This window comes from Rhamphochromis longiceps, linkage group LG15 (assembly GCF_057381845.1).
Source record: "Rhamphochromis longiceps isolate RC_006_pf linkage group LG15, R_longiceps_female_GT1.1, whole genome shotgun sequence".
In the NCBI taxonomy this organism is placed as follows: domain Eukaryota; kingdom Metazoa; phylum Chordata; class Actinopteri; order Cichliformes; family Cichlidae; genus Rhamphochromis; species Rhamphochromis longiceps.
This window is the reverse complement of record NC_140571.1, coordinates 21130366-21149923: the sequence shown is the minus strand read 5'-3', so window position 1 is coordinate 21149923 and position 19558 is coordinate 21130366. Positions and strand designations below refer to the sequence as shown.

The following is a 19558-nucleotide window of genomic DNA, read 5'->3' as shown; positions in this document are numbered from 1 at the left end:
CCCGGTGTTTTCTTTTGCATGGAAACCGGGTCCAAGTGGCTCTTTGGGTCTTAAAGGTTGCTGACCCCTGCCTTAAGGTGACTTTTGTTGTAAACTGGAGCTACATAAAGTAAATAAAATTGAAGAAGAAGAAGACAGTTTCATTCTCATGATGAATTCTAGACGATCAGATGCTCCCTTGATGTTGTAGCATGAGGGATAAGAATGCAAACATCTCAAGTGGTTAAAACATTTGCACAGAGCTGTACTTAATCTCATAAGTGTGTCTCCGTCCTGCCTTTTTTCAAACCTGCCTATCTTAGCCAAGAAAGTCAGGGAATTAAAACATCCATCTCAAGAAGGAACTGTTATACAGTCCAATCCTAATGTGTTGAGACAGAAACGGTGACTTGGACCTGGTAGGAGTCCAGGATCAGCAGGTTTTTATTAAACACACATTTAGATCTACAAGTTGATGCTGAACAGAACCAGGCTGGATTGCAAAGCTGTCATTTCCTGAACTATAGCAAGTTCACTCACATGTCAAACTGAAACTCTTCAAGACATTTACTGCAGTCAAACACACTCAAAGGCTTTGCTGTACGCCTGTAATATTTACAGCAAAAACAATCACATCTCTCCACAGGATTCAGCACAGATTAAGTTTGTGTCAAAACATTTTCTTTAAGTCAAATCTTTTCTTTACAAAGCATAGCAACAAAGATTTTTTTTCCAAAACGAAAGAAGGGGGAGGACAAACACGTGCTAGTGTCAATGTGCTCACAAAGCCCAGAGCTCCTGTCGACGCGTTCTGACTGTATGTGTAGTTTTCCTGTGAAGTGGAGAGCGCTGGCTTACTATCAAACTCTATCACACGCTTTCTTTACCATCAACGCATGTTTATCCTTGGAGTTTGTGCAACTGTTGAACCAGAAACCATAAAAATATCTCAGCAGTCTTTCTTTGTAGAGATCGTGCTGTGCAAAGTATGAAACTATTTTCCACCGCCAGCACTTCAGGATTTTCTTAAGTGAGGATAAATTAAGAAATGTTCTCTTTTTCTTTTAAGAAGCAAAGAAAACATATCTGACAATCTTGCTGATAAAAGACTGGAGACAAGTCTTCATACTTTCAAGCCAGTTTAAGAAAATACAGCTTAAAGGCGACCCAAAACATCACAAGAAAGGTTCAAACGCACAACCTCCACATTAAGAATCACAGCATGACTATAAAGTCACTCATAAAACTGTGAAGTGGGTTAAAAAGACTTCTAATTGCTGCCATTTGTCAGACCTGGCAACGTGGCAGTGTGTCTGTGTAAAGCCACGTCTTATGAAAAAAACAAAACAAAAAAAACAAAACAGGGGTTGCACTCAGGTTAACAGCTCTCACTGATAGCAGGTCACTTTTATGAACTGATTCATGAGCTGTGGTTTAGAAGACAAAGACTGCAGAACAAACCACAAACACCTGGAGGAATGGAGACATTTCAACGCTAAAGTTTACCCTAAAATCAAAGGTTAATGTGTTTTCCCTCTGGCCTGTAGTGCTATTCACCCATTTAGGGCTGCACATCACCAGCCCATCTTGGCCTTCGATGAATTAGCACTCAGGTTTGTTGCAGGCTATGGTGACATTATCCTCTGTTGCATGCACAGACACACAAGTACTGATTTTGCTAGACTGCACTAAAGTTGAGGACTGGAGAACCCCGCCATTAATCTCAACATAATTCTGCTCGGTCTTTTCAATTTTAGCTCTTCATAAGCTCAACGGTGCGGCTCTCCACAACAGTCCCAGTTTCTCATGTAGAAACTTAGGATTTTAATGGCCCATCAATGCCGCAAGGAGCGTAAGGAGATGAAATCAAGCCCTCACATCTCTACTGTTGCCATCAGAGAGAAACCAAAGCAGCCACAATGACCGCAAAACTCACAAGTCAGAGAATGAATTTGAAAAATAAAGCAAAAACTAATTTTTGTTTTGCTATTTATCTGGTTTTTCTGAGGTCAGGGCTTTGCACACTGGATAAACAGGCCAGAAAAAAAGGAAATTTAATTAACTCTTTAAGCAGCAAATTGAAAATTTCTTACTTTACCATTGCCTCAATGATTACCATAAGTAGCTCATATTTCCTCAAAATTTAGCAGGTCAACCAGAGCGCCTGTTACTGAGACGTTTGTTGACTATAAATGATTTCCTGCAGAAGGAAACAACTGAGTATGTGGAGACATAAAAAAAAAAAAAAAAAGAAATGTAGCTGCTTTTAAGTAACAAAGGCCTTTGTGTTGCCCCGTCTTCTAAATGAGAGGAATGTATGCCAGAGCTTTCACATATTTTGCCCAAATGTGTGTGGACTGTGGATGAAAGCCTGCTATTGAAGTCTAGAGCTTATGCATGACAATTACTAGTATATTTTAAAAGTGCATAATTTTCCCTATTTTTACTCCAATGACTAGCTCATTTAAATATGCACTTAACATTGAGTGAACATTGTGTTCTTGTTTCTCCAGCGCAGACCCTCAGGCCTTGAAGCCATTTGAGCCACAAGGTTTCAGCTCTCAGTGTGTGTGTGTGTGTGTGTGTGTGTGTGTGTGTGTGTGTGTGTGTGTGTGTGTGTGTGTGTGTGTGTGTGTGTGTGTGAGTGAGAGAGAGAGTGAGATAATGAGGCTGCATTCATGCAGGCACGAATTTCCTGTGACTGACATTAAGATGAGAGGAGGACAGTGAATCATTCTGACTGTCTCATGTCTGTTATACATTACAGGCGACATTAAAAGAGCGTCTGTTTCAGACGGAGCCAGGCCCTCATGCACTGATCCAGAATGAGGCCCAGAGACACTTGCGGGAATTCCCTAGATCCCTGGAGGATATCATGGGTTGGTTTTTTTTTTTTTTTTTTAGGAAAGATAAGAGGATCCTACAGCGGGGCTCAGAAGGGCAGCATCGGCATCAGCTCGTGTCTGATGACTCCAACTGACTACAGCAGCACTGTTTGCAATGCCCACCTGCTGCCATACTTAATCGGTCTGGTCCCAGAATATAACCAGTTGGCAACCAGTTAGGTTGAGTCTCCCATTGCAAAGCGAGGTACTTTATTATTATTATTATTATTATTATTATTATTATTATTATTATTGTTGGCACTTATCTGCAAACCTGTGCGAAGGGGGATTACAGAGGGATTACACGCCAACTCAGACCCTGTTTGTTTGGAGACAGGTGTCCTGGGCCTTGTGACTGAATGTTGCAGCCCAGGGTTGAGTGCACAACACCCGCAAGCTCTAAGTAACCTCTTGGTCACCACAACTACCTACAATCAGTCTCAAAATGTAAAAGACTATAATGAAGATGCCATCATTTTTACTGTAGTGTGACAAACACTAAGTGCTGTCTGCTAGGAAGGCCACTTCCTATGTCATTTTTGTTTTAGTAGGTGGGCCAGTAAGCACTGGATTTCATTTTTTCAAAAATATTATTCTTAATGACAACAGCACACGTTAGCTAAGACCCTTCCATTAGCAATCACCTTTTGTTTTACTTATTTGGTGCTTGGCTTGAGCAGCAGCCTCCTGCTCCACGCTTCTGGTTCCCTTTTACATGACTACTAATAAAATCTATTAAATAAACGACTCAGTCTAAACCGCTTTCCTTGTGGTTGGTTACCTTTTTGCCTCTGAATCTAGTGAGCTGGGATGTAACAGAGTTTTATCGTGCTGTGAAGGCCTCAGACTGGAGAGGCAGGTAAAGGGTGCATACTTTGCATTTTTGGGTGGAAACCAACTCGAGTGAGTCAATAGAAACACAAACAGCAGCTAATTAACTGAGATGTTTTTTCCTTTTATGCTTCAGTGTGCTGGAAAACCTGGGAGGAGCTGGAAGTGCTGAAACCTGAAACCTCATCTCTAACCGTTTCAGCCTGGCCTCTAGTGTAGCTATAGAGCGCTAGACATCAGATAATACGACACATTAGAAAAGAAATTGCACCGCGGCAAAAAAATATAAAAGAGATTGATGTTATCCAGGTGGATTCTTTTGTATAAATAAATGAGCACTAGCTGATGAGCTTAAATCCTAATAAGAAGCTAAAAGGCAAACAAAACTCTGTTAAACGTACTGATTACAAATACGAGTCACGGTCTCTCTGTTGTGTAAACAGAGAAGACGAGCAGGCCAACTGCAAATTCACAGGCAGGTTGAAACATGCACAAGCAAATGCAAACAGCAAGTTTGTTGCAACAATTAAGCTATAAATTGTTAATTTTGAGGTGTGTTGCTTGTCACAAGCATTGGCAACAAATCAACACAAATTTAGATGCATAAGAATAACTGAAATATCTGAAGACCCTTTATTTATTTAGTCCTGTAACGAACCCTCGCACACCAAATAAAGCGCACCTTTAAGACATCACACCTCTATTAGAGTGAAACAACCCGAAGAAGTCTGCTCTTAAATATACTTCCAAATTCAACCTTTATGGAAAATCCAGCTTTTAATATTCAGCCAACTCCAAATCCTGTTGCTATGCGTCACACTTCTCAGTGTAACCTACAATGAATCAATGTAATCCTGTCAGGTGCTCTTGTCTTACAAGTTCTAGCCACACAACAAACATGAGCTTGAACATCAGTGCCCCGAGGGTGGCCTTGCTGGCTCCACACTCAAAATCTCTCTGAACTCACACCTGTTAAAGAAGAAAAGCCCGTCCTCGACTCGTACAAAGAACACCAAGTATCAAAAGCTCTCCTCTGCCCACAATTTCATTCTTCCTGGGTGTCTAACGTGAGCTGATAACCCACTAAAAACAAAGCGTTGTCTGTTATAGAGGTAGGACTGCTGTGATATATAACAATTTCTACAGCTCATAAATGAGGTGTATTGCGCATCTGGTAAATGCAATGTAATCAAATTTCCTCCTTATTTCTGCAATGAAGGTAACGGCTTTACCCAAAAATAAGGTTTTAAAAGGCTTTTGCTTCTTTCTTTGAAAGTTATCCTTCTACACCAACTTTCCTGCTGCCGAGTCCTCCAATAGATTTCTAGTCTACTCTTTAGGCACCATGTTTCTCACTTATGTCTCTGGTAATAATCGCTCCTCTTGAAGAGAGGAAAATAAATACGACTCAAAGTGATGTGACATTTTTCTCCTCAGCCATTCTGTGGCTGACTCACACTGAGAAACACACGAGTCACGTACGTCTGATACACATCTGACACAAACTGCTGCTAATGCAGGCTGGCGGTATACCAAAATTACAGCTTACAGTTTGAAAGCATGTCAACCTTTCCGCAGCTTGACTGAGGTTATAAACCACTTATCCACGAGAGGAATTTATGCTCAGCTCACCCTCGCAGGTATGCTTTATCATTTTTAGGTGATTAAGTCTCTTCTCTTGCCTTCCCTGGGCAGGTACAGACTGTCCACTTGTTTGTTCCCAATTCTCTGATTTAAATTTTGTTGCGCCTGTTGCTACAGAGACATTTCTAAACCTTTGCGATTGTTGAATAAATACAAAAATGCTGACTTCAACAGGTTTATAGTAGGTAACCCACAAGCCAAGATGATGGCTGATCTCTTACCCCTGTATTAAACAGAGACCGTGATGGAAGATGGGAAAGTAGTGAAATAGAAGGTCAAATGTGCAGGTCAGAGCACCCTGGTAACTCAAACTGTTCAAGTATTTTGTTCTGTCCATCTCAGATTATCCTAAGTATATCTACGAAGTTCAGGGTCTCAAATAATGGTGAGATGCATATATTTCAGCTCCAGAAAAGTATTTTATTGCTGCTGGTAGTAGGGTGTGCTTTTTGGTGCGGAATGGACAAAATCAGACAATGACTGCAAATTGTATCAACTAGTGCCTGTACCTAGCATTGTAAACTGCAAAACTCAGAAATTTAAAAAAAAAAAAAAAGAAGAAAAGAAAAAAGAACAAGTCCTGGACTGATCAGCTGACAGATAGAAAGATGGGTGGATTGACTGACTGATTCACTGACAGATATATGGATGGAGGGATCAGCTAGCAGACGGGTGGATGGACGAACGGACTGGCTGACAGACAGATGGATGGAAAGATAAATGGATGAATCGGCTGACAGATAGAAAGATGATTGACAGGAGGATGCATGGATGGCCCGGCTGTTAGACTGATGGACGGAAAGACATAAATGGATGGATCAGCTGAAGGATGGATGAACTATTTTCCAGTGATTTTGCAGAAGGATAAAAATGGAGTTTGGGGCTTGAATACATCACGTGGTAAATGCAGAAGCTGTAGTAACCAAACTAAACATTTACCAAAAAAATATTTCATTTTATTTATGTATTTATTTTTTGTTTTTAATCCAACAGACCACATACGGCACTAGAAATAAATGCAATTCAAATTTTTAAAAAAGCAAAATGCTGAAATAAGACCAAAACTACAAAAATGTAAACAAAATAAGCAAAAGACAAACAATGAAAAAGCCCTAGCCTTTTACAAGCATGCCTCAGTTTTTCCCCACACAGATGTGCCAAAATGTGACTACATAGATTTCATAACGAGCGCCATGGTGAACAAACGCTCTCCTTCCACACCTCGTAAACACCTCCTGCCCAACAGGAAAGCGAATGCATGTGTGTGTGCGTGCGGTACATCCTTTCATTGTTCCAGCCCTTAGTGGGACGCTCTCATGCTATTGTTACACTTCCAATACGCTTCTATCAGCTAACAAACAAACACACACAACTAAAGCTTCAAACACTGCAGAAACAGATTCAATCCTCCTCCTTTTCAGTTTATAGCTCATTTCTCAAGCCGCATAACTCTGGTTTGAGTGCCAAACTTTTAACTGTTTAAACCTCTATTCCCTGTCTGTCTGCAAGTGCACACAAAAAGCAAAACATTTGAAAGAAAGAAATATATAAATTAGTTTCCTAGTAATGTAGGGATAACAACGTATCATCGGCATGAGCTTAAATCTTAGTTTTTAATGTTAGTCTCACACGTCTCCACAATGTATATTTCAACTTTCCATCCAAAATACCACACATTTTTTTTGAATCACACCTCTGGTTTTGAGCCCCAATGTTAACTGTGTGAGTGTCTGAACTTTTAGACCGAAGTGTAACAGCTGCAGGCTCCGCCCCTTTCAGAAGAAGGTATGAGTGACGGCCAGAAGTTGCCAATGAGAGCACAGTAGCTCACCTGCTGCCAAAACAGACCTGAACGAGACACTTTCTGGCTTTTAACTTTTCAGATTTCTTGTAAAATTGTAATAATAGAGTTCATCAGAGAACATCGTGGTTCCAAAGGTCAGCGGTGCAGGGCAGCTGCTTGGTAAACGGTCCGAGTGTGTTAGCTGTTTTGATGGTAGTTAAGGGCCTGCATTGACAAAATAATTCGGTCATTCAGTTATCTGAAAACAGGACATTTTAAATTAACTCGGACCGAACCACAAAACCCCTGAAGAGGACTGTGAACAAATTCTATAACCTCCACCATTTAATCATTTTTAATATACATATTTAATTATTGAAAATTGAGACATTTCCTCATAAGCGTTAACCAAGCTCAACTTTAACAGTTGATGGGATGTATCAACCAAAGCAGTATAAATGACCAGAATTTTTGACTAGAGATTGGAAAAGCTCTCCTTTATCAAACACTGTCCTGTCTCTGGGAATCCTCAATTACGACACAACACAAACATTATCTGGTGTTTTTAAATCTGTACAGAGAGGATGTTCTGTTCCTTTCTTTCGCTGATAAAGGAGTAAACACACCAACGGACAACAAGAGGAGGGCGAAGACGAGGAGGGGAGCGAGTGTTTCCTCAACTGCAGCTGGGAGCTGCCCGGAGGGAAGACAAACACAATACAATAAAACACACGTGTGTGGGTTTGACTGATGTAGTATTTTTAAGGATGCTAATCTGCTCTCCACACGTTTGTTCCACAGAGACAAAGGGCTCCAACAAAATGACCAACATGTAAAGGTTGAGAGTTCAAACAGAGCAATCACTGATTCGACATACAGATTTTATGAGCTAATATTCCCATTTTACACCAGAATTCTTATCTAGCATTTAAACTGCGCTGAACTGTCAGACCCCCTCCCCACCACACAAAAAAGAAATTCTTCAAGTCTAATAAAATATTTTAAAATTTATGGAGATTTCTGCAAAATCTGATTAAGGAGTCTTCTTTTAGAATCTACATTTTAAATCAGGCCACAAATTTAAATCTGGCTGAAGAGCACTTTACCCTTTTCTTTTTCCCTTCTATTAAAAACACCAGGGGTTTTTGTTTAACCAGTGACAGAACGGCACTGACAGCAAACTGCCAAGAGTGATGGACCAGCAGGCCATTGCACTCGATAAATCCAGGAATATTCAACCAGCTGCTTCACAAGCATGTGCTTCTAAATAAACACTAAATACTCATGGACTACTCGTGTCCATCTAAAAGATTGTTACCAGCACAAAAGGAAAAAGGAAACTTCCTCCCTCACGTACATTATGATGGTATTTAATTTACTGAAGTACACCTATTATTTTTTTGTATATCAAACAGTGAGATTTGAGCCAGGAAAAACCCCAGTAAGGTCAACATTTTAGCAGAGCGAGTCTATCGTACATGAAACGCAACAGTCTTAATCGGGTTTACATGGATGCAAACTTACAGACCACCTTTCAAATCTTTTTTTTTAAATTTATAATAACATCAAAGAGAGCAGACAGAAACAGTCTCTTTGCCTTTAAAAGACACAAATGACATAAAAAGAGCAGTTACCTGGTCTTTCCTGCCCACCACAGAAAACCACATGTTGCAGCTGCTTGTTATCCAGACCAGTTCACACTGAGGACATCCACAGCGGAGGACACACACACCCGCACCAACTGCACACACCTGTTTTTTCCTTTTCTTTCCTTCCTTCCTTCTTTTTTTTTTTTTTTTTTTTTTTTTTTTTTTTTTTTTAAAATCCCAGAGAACGAATCAACCTGCTAACATGAACCGACAAGTCTAAAACCTCCCAGCAATTACACAGACTGAGCGTAATCCATTGAGCTGAACTTTTAAAAATCACTGTTTACGGACAGAAATGCGGGATAAAAAAGTTCCTGTATGTAAAGCAAAGACGTGCAGGAATCTTTCCGCTCTTCATTCTCAAAGGTTTGACCGGGAAAAAGAATAAATCTTAATATAGAAAAAGTGTTATAATAAAAATTTTTAAAAGTTGCCCAACAGTCCAGTGTGTGTTGCAGTAAATTCCTCAAATGTTCCCAAGAGCTCCCAAATTCCTCCACGGCGTCCTAATTGCAGAGTGTTTGTTAAGAAACAGCAAATTCAGACAGCGGTCCAGAGGTGAAGTGTCGGCTGGGACGCCAGCTGGTCGGACTGAGGTGGAGCGCTGCTTCAGCTCCACCAGGCAAATACCACACACGCGCACACAGACACACACTCTGAGTTATATAATAGGACAAAGCTCAGCCCAGTTTACAGAGAATTTAGGCATCTGTTTGACAAAATTCACTCTACCTGCCTTTCCCATCCCACATACACACATCTCTGCCACTCTCTCAAACATCCACACAGCTCTGAAAATAAACAGAGCAAGGAGGTTTCCTCAGCACATCCTTCCTTCCCACTCTTCCCATCCACACACACAGAGTCAGACTGCACACACACAGGAAAGCTCTCGCCTTAAGCAGGAAACTTGCTCCAATCAAAAGAAAGAAAGAAAATCATTATGTTTTGTACATAGAGCAAACCGTAGTAGTCTTATCTACTCATATCCTCTTGCATGGATGTATACTGGTTTGATACTGCTGTTCTGTACAAGATAAGCTACAGTACAACGAGGAACCCAGTTAGGGGGAAATCTTGGTGATGGAACGGCCTTAATGTAGAATTATGTAACTGTCTGGCCTGAAAGTGAAGGGTTGCCCCTGAAGGAAACTTGTTAGTCAAACTGGACACCCAACTGTGTCTCACTTCTCTTTGCCATTTCAAATTATAATCAAAACCATGTCGGACACTGTTGGGGGCTCTGAGGTACATGCTGTGCATCGGTTCATGTTTGGCTTGCAGCTCAAAAAAAGTCAGAAAACTTTTTAAATTCAAGAAAGCGAGCCAGTGAGTTGATTTCTTACTAACATTAGGAAAGATACAGGGTAGCGAAGCCTTTTCTTGTTGCTATGAAACACTCAGGATGAGTCGCCTGATGATGGCTGTGACATTTAAGATTAGAGGGAACCAGTGGAGACGAGACTGGACTGGAAGATGATGTCAGTTGAATATACTCCACGTTTCACATTACAGCCTCCCTGTGATGTGCGGTGAGCTTATATAAACTATTTTGGAAGCAGACTTAACATTTTAATTGTTTTCAACTTCAAGTTGTGCAACTGTGTTTTTCCTGGACTTGAATGAAATGTTTTGCGTTTCGAAGTGTTTTTGTTTAAATTTTCAGTTCATCTGAAGTAGCTCGGTGTCACAGTCATTACATTTTACTAAACAGCAGCCTCTGCGGCTGCAGTTCCTCCAGTGTTAATGTAAATGTGTCATGTTAAAATACTACGCCTCAGAGCTGAAATTAACATGTTTACAACCATCAAATAATGAATTGTGACAGTCTGTCCAATTTGGTGGCCCACTGTGTGGATCAACAGTCCAAAAAAGTTTAGCATTTTCTGTTAATTGGCACTAACAAGCAATCTACACAATCAGTATCTGGGCATTAGCAACAAGGTGACAGTGGCCAAAATGAGTAACTCAAAACTTGGAGCCAAAGCAACATGTTTATTACATCCATACTGAGCAGGTATCCAAGCCACATTCATTTTCTCTACCAAAATGAAGCTCTGCATTTTCTTGGACGGCGTTCCAGGTACAGTTCGGTCCATAATTTGTTAGACATCAACATATACTTTGTAGTTTTTTTCCTCTTTGCAAAACTAGAAATCAAAACAATCAATATGTGATAAAAATAAGTATAAGGATAGTTTTTAAACAGTTGGATGAAAACCCTTTGTCTCAGTGGCTGAAGTCTAGAGCCCATGAACATCACCAAAAGCTGTGTTTCGCCTCTTGATATCTTCTGCCAGTGAAACAGATGTACTGTTGGGTTGAAATCAGGTACCTGCCTTTGCTTAAGAAAACTGGCTTGTGTTGGTTCAACAGTGTGCTTTGGGCCGTTATCATTTTGAATTGTGAAGCTCAATCTGATCATTTTGGGAAAGTAGTCCTATACACTTCAATTCATCTTGCTGCTTCTATCAGTAGTTATGTTTTCAATAAACATCAGTGACCCTGTAGTTTTTCAGGTCTTTTGGTGTTGCTGAGCTGGTCGCTGCAATCCTTCAAACAATAAACCAGTTTGCTGATTGTTTGGCCACTCCTGATGTTTTTGCCAACTCTCTGAAAGCTTTATTTTGGTTTAAGTCTTGTGACACACTGGCATCTCATTGGTCCTTATCTAAAAAAAAAATACAATTAAAGGCTGTAAAATACTAACTCAACACTTGGATTCAACTTCAGATTTTATGCCTGCGCCGTTTGTTGTAAAATAATGAGGGAACCAGCCTCACCTGCACATGAAACTGCTTATCAGTCTGCAGCAGCAACCTTCGGACCTTCTTTTACACTTCGGAAGTTTCTGATTCGTGCTTTCCCTAAAGCAGTTTGCATGCAATCCAACGACAAAAATGAAATGACTTGACAGCTACAAAACAAAACCTCTCCATATGAAGTCCTGGTTATCTAATCCTATCATTGCCTCATGAAAAACAACTATACGATGCAACGTCAAAACTCCTGCCCCACACTCTGTTTACCTGACTGACTTGAGCATGTCAGGTGATTTACACACACCGATTTACAACAATTGCTCGCACTTTATGACTGCGTGAGAGATTTACAGCAGGGCAAACTCACAAAGCACAAAATTAACACGGATTAATGTTACTTTATTTTAAAGTGTTTTGTAAGCTTGGAATTAGCTTGGAAATTGGAATTTCTTTATGGCTGTGACATGGTCAATCGTCCAATCACTTTTGGTCTTGTGAAAATGGGGAACAAGGTGTGAAAATAGCTTTAATTCCTAAACAGTTGATGCAAAATTTTTGTCAGGCCACTTGAATTAAAGCTTAAGGTCCGAACTTCAAACTGTTTCATTTCAAATCCACTGAGGTGGTGTATGGATGCAACAAATTAAGGACCTGGATATTCACATATGCCCAAGTGTGTAAACCTCCTGTTCATGTATCTTTTGTTGGATTATTACATTAATACTTTTATGTGTATGTAAGCCAAAATTGCATCTTACACGGACATCTGCAGACTTTTGTACTTTGGTCCACACATCAGAGGTGCGGTAACACAAACACACGGACAGACAATGATCTACAGTTAAATTAGCCCCACCGCACAGCCCCACATCCCCTCCCTTAAATCAGCAAACTGCACAGAGCACGTTTTTGTCCGGGGCTTATCCAGAAGTTTCTTTGTAGTGTTGCTGTTTAGTCTCTGTGCTGCTGTCAGACTCAACAGTGAAAGGAGTCTATTTTAAACAGCAGCCTGTTCTGTCAGCAGTGTGTCGCTCAGCCTCACACACACACCATCTCTACAGCCACGATAAAAACATCCAAGTTATTTTGGGGTTTCCTGTCAAATGCATGCCAGTCGTTTACTTTTCAGTGTTAGATTTCATTTTTAGGAAAAGTTTCCTGCAAAATTTTAAAAAATAAATAAACCCCAACAAACTGAAAACATCTCAGAGCTGCCAAAGTTTGACTTTCACTCTTTAACAAACTTCCAGGTGACATTTCCTACCTTGGCGGCCACGATGCTGAGGCCCATGCCGTTGTGCTTCTTCAGGGTTACTGTGACAACCTCCGGCTCTTTCCTCATTGGCTGAAAAGAGAGATGGACAGGAAGGACAAACTGTAAGCGAGGATGTAACCTCTCACTGTGAGCGAATGCGTGGAAAAAGGCCTGAGGAAAGCTCAACTCTCCTTTAGCGTGTTCCCTTCGTCTGAAACATGTAGGAGAATAGTGAGAGAATGCAGAGTTAAAAAAAAAGAAGAAGAAGAAAAAAAGAGGGAGGGATGAGAAAAGGGAGGGAAGGCTTGAAGGAGGGATAAAGGGGAAAAGGGGAAGACCGCAGAGGAACCTGTGGTCGCTGGAACCAAGTCAAGAATGAAAACCACTTCATGGCTGAGCAGGGCTGGGTGACTGGGTGGGGAAAGATGGAGAAACAAAGAAAGAGAGAGCTACCGAGGTTTCCCACATGATGAAAAAATATTCTGACAAAGGATACTCCAAAAGCTCATGTCACACTCATAAAAAAAAAAATGCTTGCATCGTATTGTCTATTTTTGTTTGGTGTTGTTGTCCTGCATGTCGCTGACTGGCGCTTCAAACTGCAGCAACACCCAGAAGCAAACAAAACAACAACCACAAGTCAAGAGGACAACTCGTACACTAAAATTACAGCTGCATACCCACTCAATCAGGCTGAATTCTATTAGAAAACAGATTCAACTTTCTGCTTGAAGTTTATAAAGAGAAACATTTCAGATCTGAGGTACAACCTGACCAAGAACACCCGAAACAAACAAACAAAAAATGAAAAACCCTCTTCGGCTTCATTGACGAGACGTGGCCCTACATCAGTGATCAGTGTGTGGAGAAGGTTCCAAATTCCTGGGTACTTTCTGAACACCTGAGCTGCCAATGGTTATTAAAAAGGTACAGAGACTACCTCACTTCCTGAGACTGCTGAGGAGGAAGAAACAGAGCCACGGCTCAGGAGATCGCTGGCTGAGCTCGGTCCTCCATACAGGACCTGTAAACCTCCCTCCTCCTTCTTCAGCAGACATATTTGAAGGACCCTCACATCCTGGCCTTCATCTGTTTAACTTGTTGCTCTCTGGCAAATCAAGGACACAGACCCAGGAAGGGCTTCTTTCCAAACCTCAACACCTCTTCTCTGAATGTACCAAGTACACCCGAGTTATTCGATTATTAGATTATTGGTAAATCACTGTGTAATATTTGGGATACTCTCACCATTTGTTACCCGACTACCTAACCTTATTAAACATTAGTACTTTTTATATACTTTAGTATTAGGGCTGGGTATCGTCACTGATTTCTAGAATCGATTCAATTCCGATTCACAAGGTCCCGAATCGATTCGATCCACGATTCGATTTAATTCGATTCGATTCGAATCTGGGAAATTTTGACAGTCAGAAATATTATAATTCAGATCAGTACATTTACATATTTTTGTATCTATTAAAAGGAAGCTGACACACGCAAGACTTTATCCAAGGTGTGAGCATCACAGCAGAGGCCTTTGTGTCAAAGTAGCTGAAGATAAAACACAGAAAAACATGAAGGTGATTTTTCCTGGCCTGGGATTTTATAAAAATATTCTGCAGTACATCAAAAACGAAAGAAAACCATTAATCAACACATGAACATTACCTCTGAAGTTACAGCGGTTTTATTAGAGACACGGCTAAGCGTTTTGCATTTTGCTTAATTTTAAAAAGTTTAAATTTGTTCAATATTGAACGGCAGAAATTAGGTTTACTTTTCGGAAGTAAGTAAAAGGGGAAAAAAAAAACGTCGGCCGACAGCGCTGTAAACAACGGTAGACTTGTGCGTAACAGGCAAGCGAATAATGCAGAAAAAAGAGAGAGAGAGAGAGAGAGAGAGAGAGAGAGAGAGAGAGAGAGAGAGAGAGAGAGAGAGAGAGAGAGAGAGAGAGAGAGAGAGCTGTGCATGAAGTGTGATTTTTATACTGAAAAGTCAGCAAACGTCAGAGGGAATTCATGACGATGTTTATGTGAAGCGTAGTTTGGATCTTCTTTTGCTGCTGGTTCGGTCAATATTGTTTGGAGAGAGATAAAACTAACAGCCATATGATCAGCGCAAAAAGGGCGTAAACACACAGCGCGGACCCGCGGATCAGAATCAGCGAGCTGTCGGCTTTCAGCCCCGACCGTCAGCTGAGAAAGGCGACATCTCACTGATTCTGATCCGCGGGTCCGCGCTGTGTGTTTACGTCTTTGTGCAGAAGCCGTGTACCTGCTCTCATTTACTGTCTTAGCTGTTTGGTGGTTGTTGAAATTTTGTGAGGTTTCACCAGAGATTCTGGCATTTCGGGCAAAATAAATTAATATTAAAAAATCGATTCAGGATTTTAATGAATCGATTTTACGTTACCCAAGCCAGAATCGATTTTAATCGATAAATCGATTATAAAAACCCACCCCTATTTAGTATATGTAGCAATTTTTATACCTAGTACTTTGAGTACTAGCACTTTATGTATTTACTGCATAAATGATCAAATGTTTATTCTTCATTGTGTCTTAAGTTGTTGCTGCGCTCCAATCTCATTGTACATTATATAATATCAATAAAAGCTTCCAATTCTAATCTTTCTAATACAACCCAAGTCAGTTGTGAAGTCACCAATTTCTTCTTTCCAAGTTACAAATAAACGAAAATGTATGTGTGTAAATGAAAATGAATGAATCAATTAGATTTGAAATATTTTATGGGAAAAAGACATTGTTTGATCATAATCATGAAATACTGCTGCTGTTTACTTCCAAAAACTTTACTTGTGAAGTTTTGTTGTCCTATTCTTACCTCACCGTCTGTCATTCTCCAGTAAATACAATACTGCTGTAATTTATGTCTCCTGTCCCTGTTCTTTGTCACATCTATGCATGCGTATTAAAAAAGGCATGCTCTGTTCATTATAAATTAGCTGGTTAGTCTGAATCTCTCTGAACTGCTGCTCCACCCTAATAATGTTATTGTTACACATCTGGATCCTAAGGACTAACGCTGTTAACGTTAACTTCACTGGGAATGCCGCCGTGTTTGGTGTTCAGCGTTCTCCTCATCAGTTGAAGTGGATTTAAATTTTTTAGCCGGCGGTCATTGCCTGCACGGCTTCAAGTTCACACCTTTGTAGCCAGTCTGTGTATGCTAGCAAAACTTCCTGTAGCGCTGCAGAGAGAGGCTGCAGCTGTTCCACACTAATGCAACAGTGGCCCAAACATTATTAGATTACTGTAATTCCGTGCAGATATCTCCACAGGAATTAATCCTGGAAGATGCTTTGATTTGGGTCCAGAGGAATTCAAGCCCTGTACAGGTTATTATCAGGCCCACAATTAGGTTGTGTGTGACACGCCGCTGTACTAAACACAAGTAAATTAATTAAACTTAACTGATACCCATGTTTATTCATCAGACAAACAAACGAGGTTAACGACTTTAAGCTCTTAGGAAAAACTTAAACCTAATTAGACATTACGTACTCAGGAGGCACAGCTCATTACACATTTTTGGCCTCTTCCATCCTTTTCTCTTTCTCTTCGCTTCCTAACCAGTCACGGTAAACTGGCACCGCTCCCTGAGGCCTGGTTCTGATCCAAGTCTCTTCCTGTTTAAAGGGAGTTTTTCTTTCCACAGTTACCAAGTGCAGCACACAGGTTAATGACTTTTCAGTCTTTACATAATGGTATAAAGCACCCCGAGGCAACTGTCACTGAACGTTAACTGAATAAAACTCAATATTGTGTCATTTTTCATACTGTACAACAGCATGGGCTCAAACATCACTGCAGGCTCTCCTTATTCCACTTGTAATTTAGTATCAGACTTTTCCACATAATCCAGTTTATACATTTATACACATAAAAAGCAAACAATATCACATCTTTGACACTAAAGTGGTTGCAGAGCAGAGCTGGTCTTGTAATGATCGCTTAAGAACTGTCGACAAGGCAGAGCTCGACCCACCAGTCTGCCTGAACACACACCATTAATCACTGTGTGCGCGTGTGCTGTGTGAGACGCCAGTCGAGACTACAGTCATGAAATAGTAGAGTAGGGATAAACAGACCAATTACAGAGGAAGTGGCTGTGTGTGTGTGTGTGTGTGTGTGTGTGTGTGTGTGTGTGTGTGTGTGTGTGTGTGTGTGTGTGTGTAAGTAAAAGTCTCTCATTTACTGCTCTGGGCTCCCCAACTTCAGCAGCGTGATTAGTGTTGATTAAATTGTGTGTGTGCTTGTGTCTTGGTGTGTGTCTTATGAAAAGTAAATAGATCCTTCTGAAGTCACTTTAATCTCTGCATTCAGATTGAGAGACCACACACACACACACACACACACACACACACACACACACACACACACCCACCCCTCTGGACTCAAATCAAAGCAGTCTCCAGGTTTAAACGTGTCTAAAAATAGTCAAACTATGACAGTCGTGCCGTCAAATTGTCTACAGCTCAGTTTCTGCACAGGAATTTCACCTTTTTTTGGCTGCTAGTCTCAGCTACCCTGAATCTCTTGTCCAAACTCTGTGAAATCCTCTACTTATTGTCATTTTTGTCTTTAAAAAGAAACATACAGATGAAGTTTATTAACACAGCTGAAATATTAAAATGTATACACTAGCCACATTAGTATTTATGCCTTTCAGGAACCACTTTTCCCTTCAGAACTGGCATACTGGAAACATTCTCAGAGATTTGGGTCTATAATGACACAAGAGTAACACACAGTTGCTGCAGATTTGTTGGAAATTTGTTGGAAAACATGTTCCATCACATCCCAAAGGTGCTCTACTTGATTGAGATCTGGTGATTTCGGAGGCCAAATGAGTACAGACAACTTACTGTCATGTTCAAGGAATCAGCAGAAGATGGTACCACTGTGGCCGTGGTCAGCGGTGGTGTTTAAACGATGCTCAATTAATACTAATTGGTGTGCAGAGTCCTAAGAAAACCTCTCTGACACCACCAGTCTGAAATGCTGATTCAAAGCAGGATGGATCCATGCTTTTATGTTGCTTAGGCCAAATTCTGACCCCATCATCTTAATGTCAGAGTAGAAATTGAGACTTATCAGACCAGAAGCAAATTTTCAGTCTCTTAATGTCAAATTGTGCTGAACTATAGAATCGATTTCCTGCTCTTAGCTGACAGGAGGGACACCCAGTGTGATCTTCTCCTTCAAGGTTTAATGTCTTGTGCATTCAAAGACGTTTTTATCCAGAGAAGTGTTGCTCACTGGATCTTTCTGCTTTTTTACATCATTCTCTGTAAACCCCAGAGATGGTCATGTGGGAAAATCCCAGCAGAGTCTGAAATACTCTGACCAGGCTGTCTGGCACCAACAACCAGGTCACAAAGTTGCTTAAATCACCTTTCTTCCCCACTCTGAGACTCAGTCTGAGCTTCAGCAAGTCATGGTGGCCATGTTGACATGCTTAAATGCACCGAGTTGCTGCCATGTGATCAGCCAATTAGATATTTGTATCAAAGAGCAGCTCATCGTTATTGACAATATGGAGGCGTGTCTGGGCAGCATACAGAGCAAAGTGGATGGGATCTCAGTGAAGATCATCCACTCAAAGCAAGAGCGCAGCATGAAAATGTAAATGCTGAAAAAAAGAACAGTTTCCCAAAGTCACTCTGCAGCCATCAAAGACCCTGCAGCCACTTTGAGTTTTAGTCTTGTTTTCTGCTGTCTTAGCTGTCAGACTTACTTTAGACTTCAGTCTCCACAGTCTCTGTGACTCAGCATTACTAAACCTGCAAAGTCTCCTCTGTGGCACCGAATTTACCCAGGATGCCCCACTGCACTGACACACAACTCTATAAATAAACGCACGCACAGTGTGGCGAGAGAGTGACTGAACGTCGACGTCGTACCATTTCAGAGTTGTCAGCAGCGGAGAAGTGGCTGTCGCAGTCAGCTCCTTCGAAGTGGACGGTCCAGGTGCCGGGCGAACGTGGATGTGGCGTTAACCTACAAAAACCTACCAGAGGAAACAGACCCACACAGAAATAATGTCACTGATAGTAGAGTGATCATAACCTTTGTTTCAGAGCAGCTTTTCTGAAATCATGACAATAAGAAAACGTTAATTGTCGAGTGTAGCAATACAGCATATAAAGCAACCAAACTTATTTTAAAGCAGCAGCTACTGATGCTTTTTGTTTGGTCTGCTTTATTTTAAAATGCTTAAATCCCAACATAACATCTTTAAACTCGTTGTACGTCTCATAGCTTTAAAAACAGGAGGTATAAAACTCAGAATAGCAGAACTAACACACAGTTATGAAACATAATTCAATGAATGTTTGATTTCCTTTAGGTATACAGGGTTTTATTTAAAACAATGACAATAAAAACAAATTAAAAACCCTGGGAAAAATTATCTGCTCATATTCAACCAAAGTCATTTACATTCTCATAAACCATAAACCTATTTGAAGGCTTTCATTCATATATTTCCAATATGACTTCATTCCTTATTCACATATAGTTTGACTTTCTACCTCTTTGCAGGAGAGGCTCCAGGAAGTCCTGCAGGCCATTGGGGAGGCTGCGCACCACGTCGCAGGAGTAGCCGTCCTCAGGAAGGAGAAAGGGCAGCTGGAGGTCTGGATCCTCCTCGAGCTGAACCTCTCTGCCGTCACTCCTCGCCAGCTCATCTGCTGTGTTTTCCGCCACTGCCACCACGTGGTCTATCAGCTCCTAAACACACAG

The 19558-nt window shown here is 40.8% G+C and overlaps 1 protein-coding gene across 10 annotated transcripts in view; it reads right to left on the bottom strand.

The window, feature by feature from the left end:
* The window catches only part of afdna (afadin, adherens junction formation factor a), a 122770-nt gene that overhangs the window by 25011 nt on the left and 78201 nt on the right, over positions 1–19558 (bottom strand). For all 10 annotated transcript variants that reach the window (XM_085381913.1, XM_085381915.1, XM_085381914.1 and 7 more), the window contains 3 exons: positions 19348–19546; positions 18718–18824; positions 12798–12878 (listed from right to left, as the gene is read on the bottom strand). In XM_085381913.1, coding sequence (XP_085238039.1) covers positions 12798–12878; positions 18718–18824; positions 19348–19546 — 387 coding nt within the window. The remainder of the gene's footprint in view (positions 1–12797; positions 12879–18717; positions 18825–19347; positions 19547–19558) is intronic.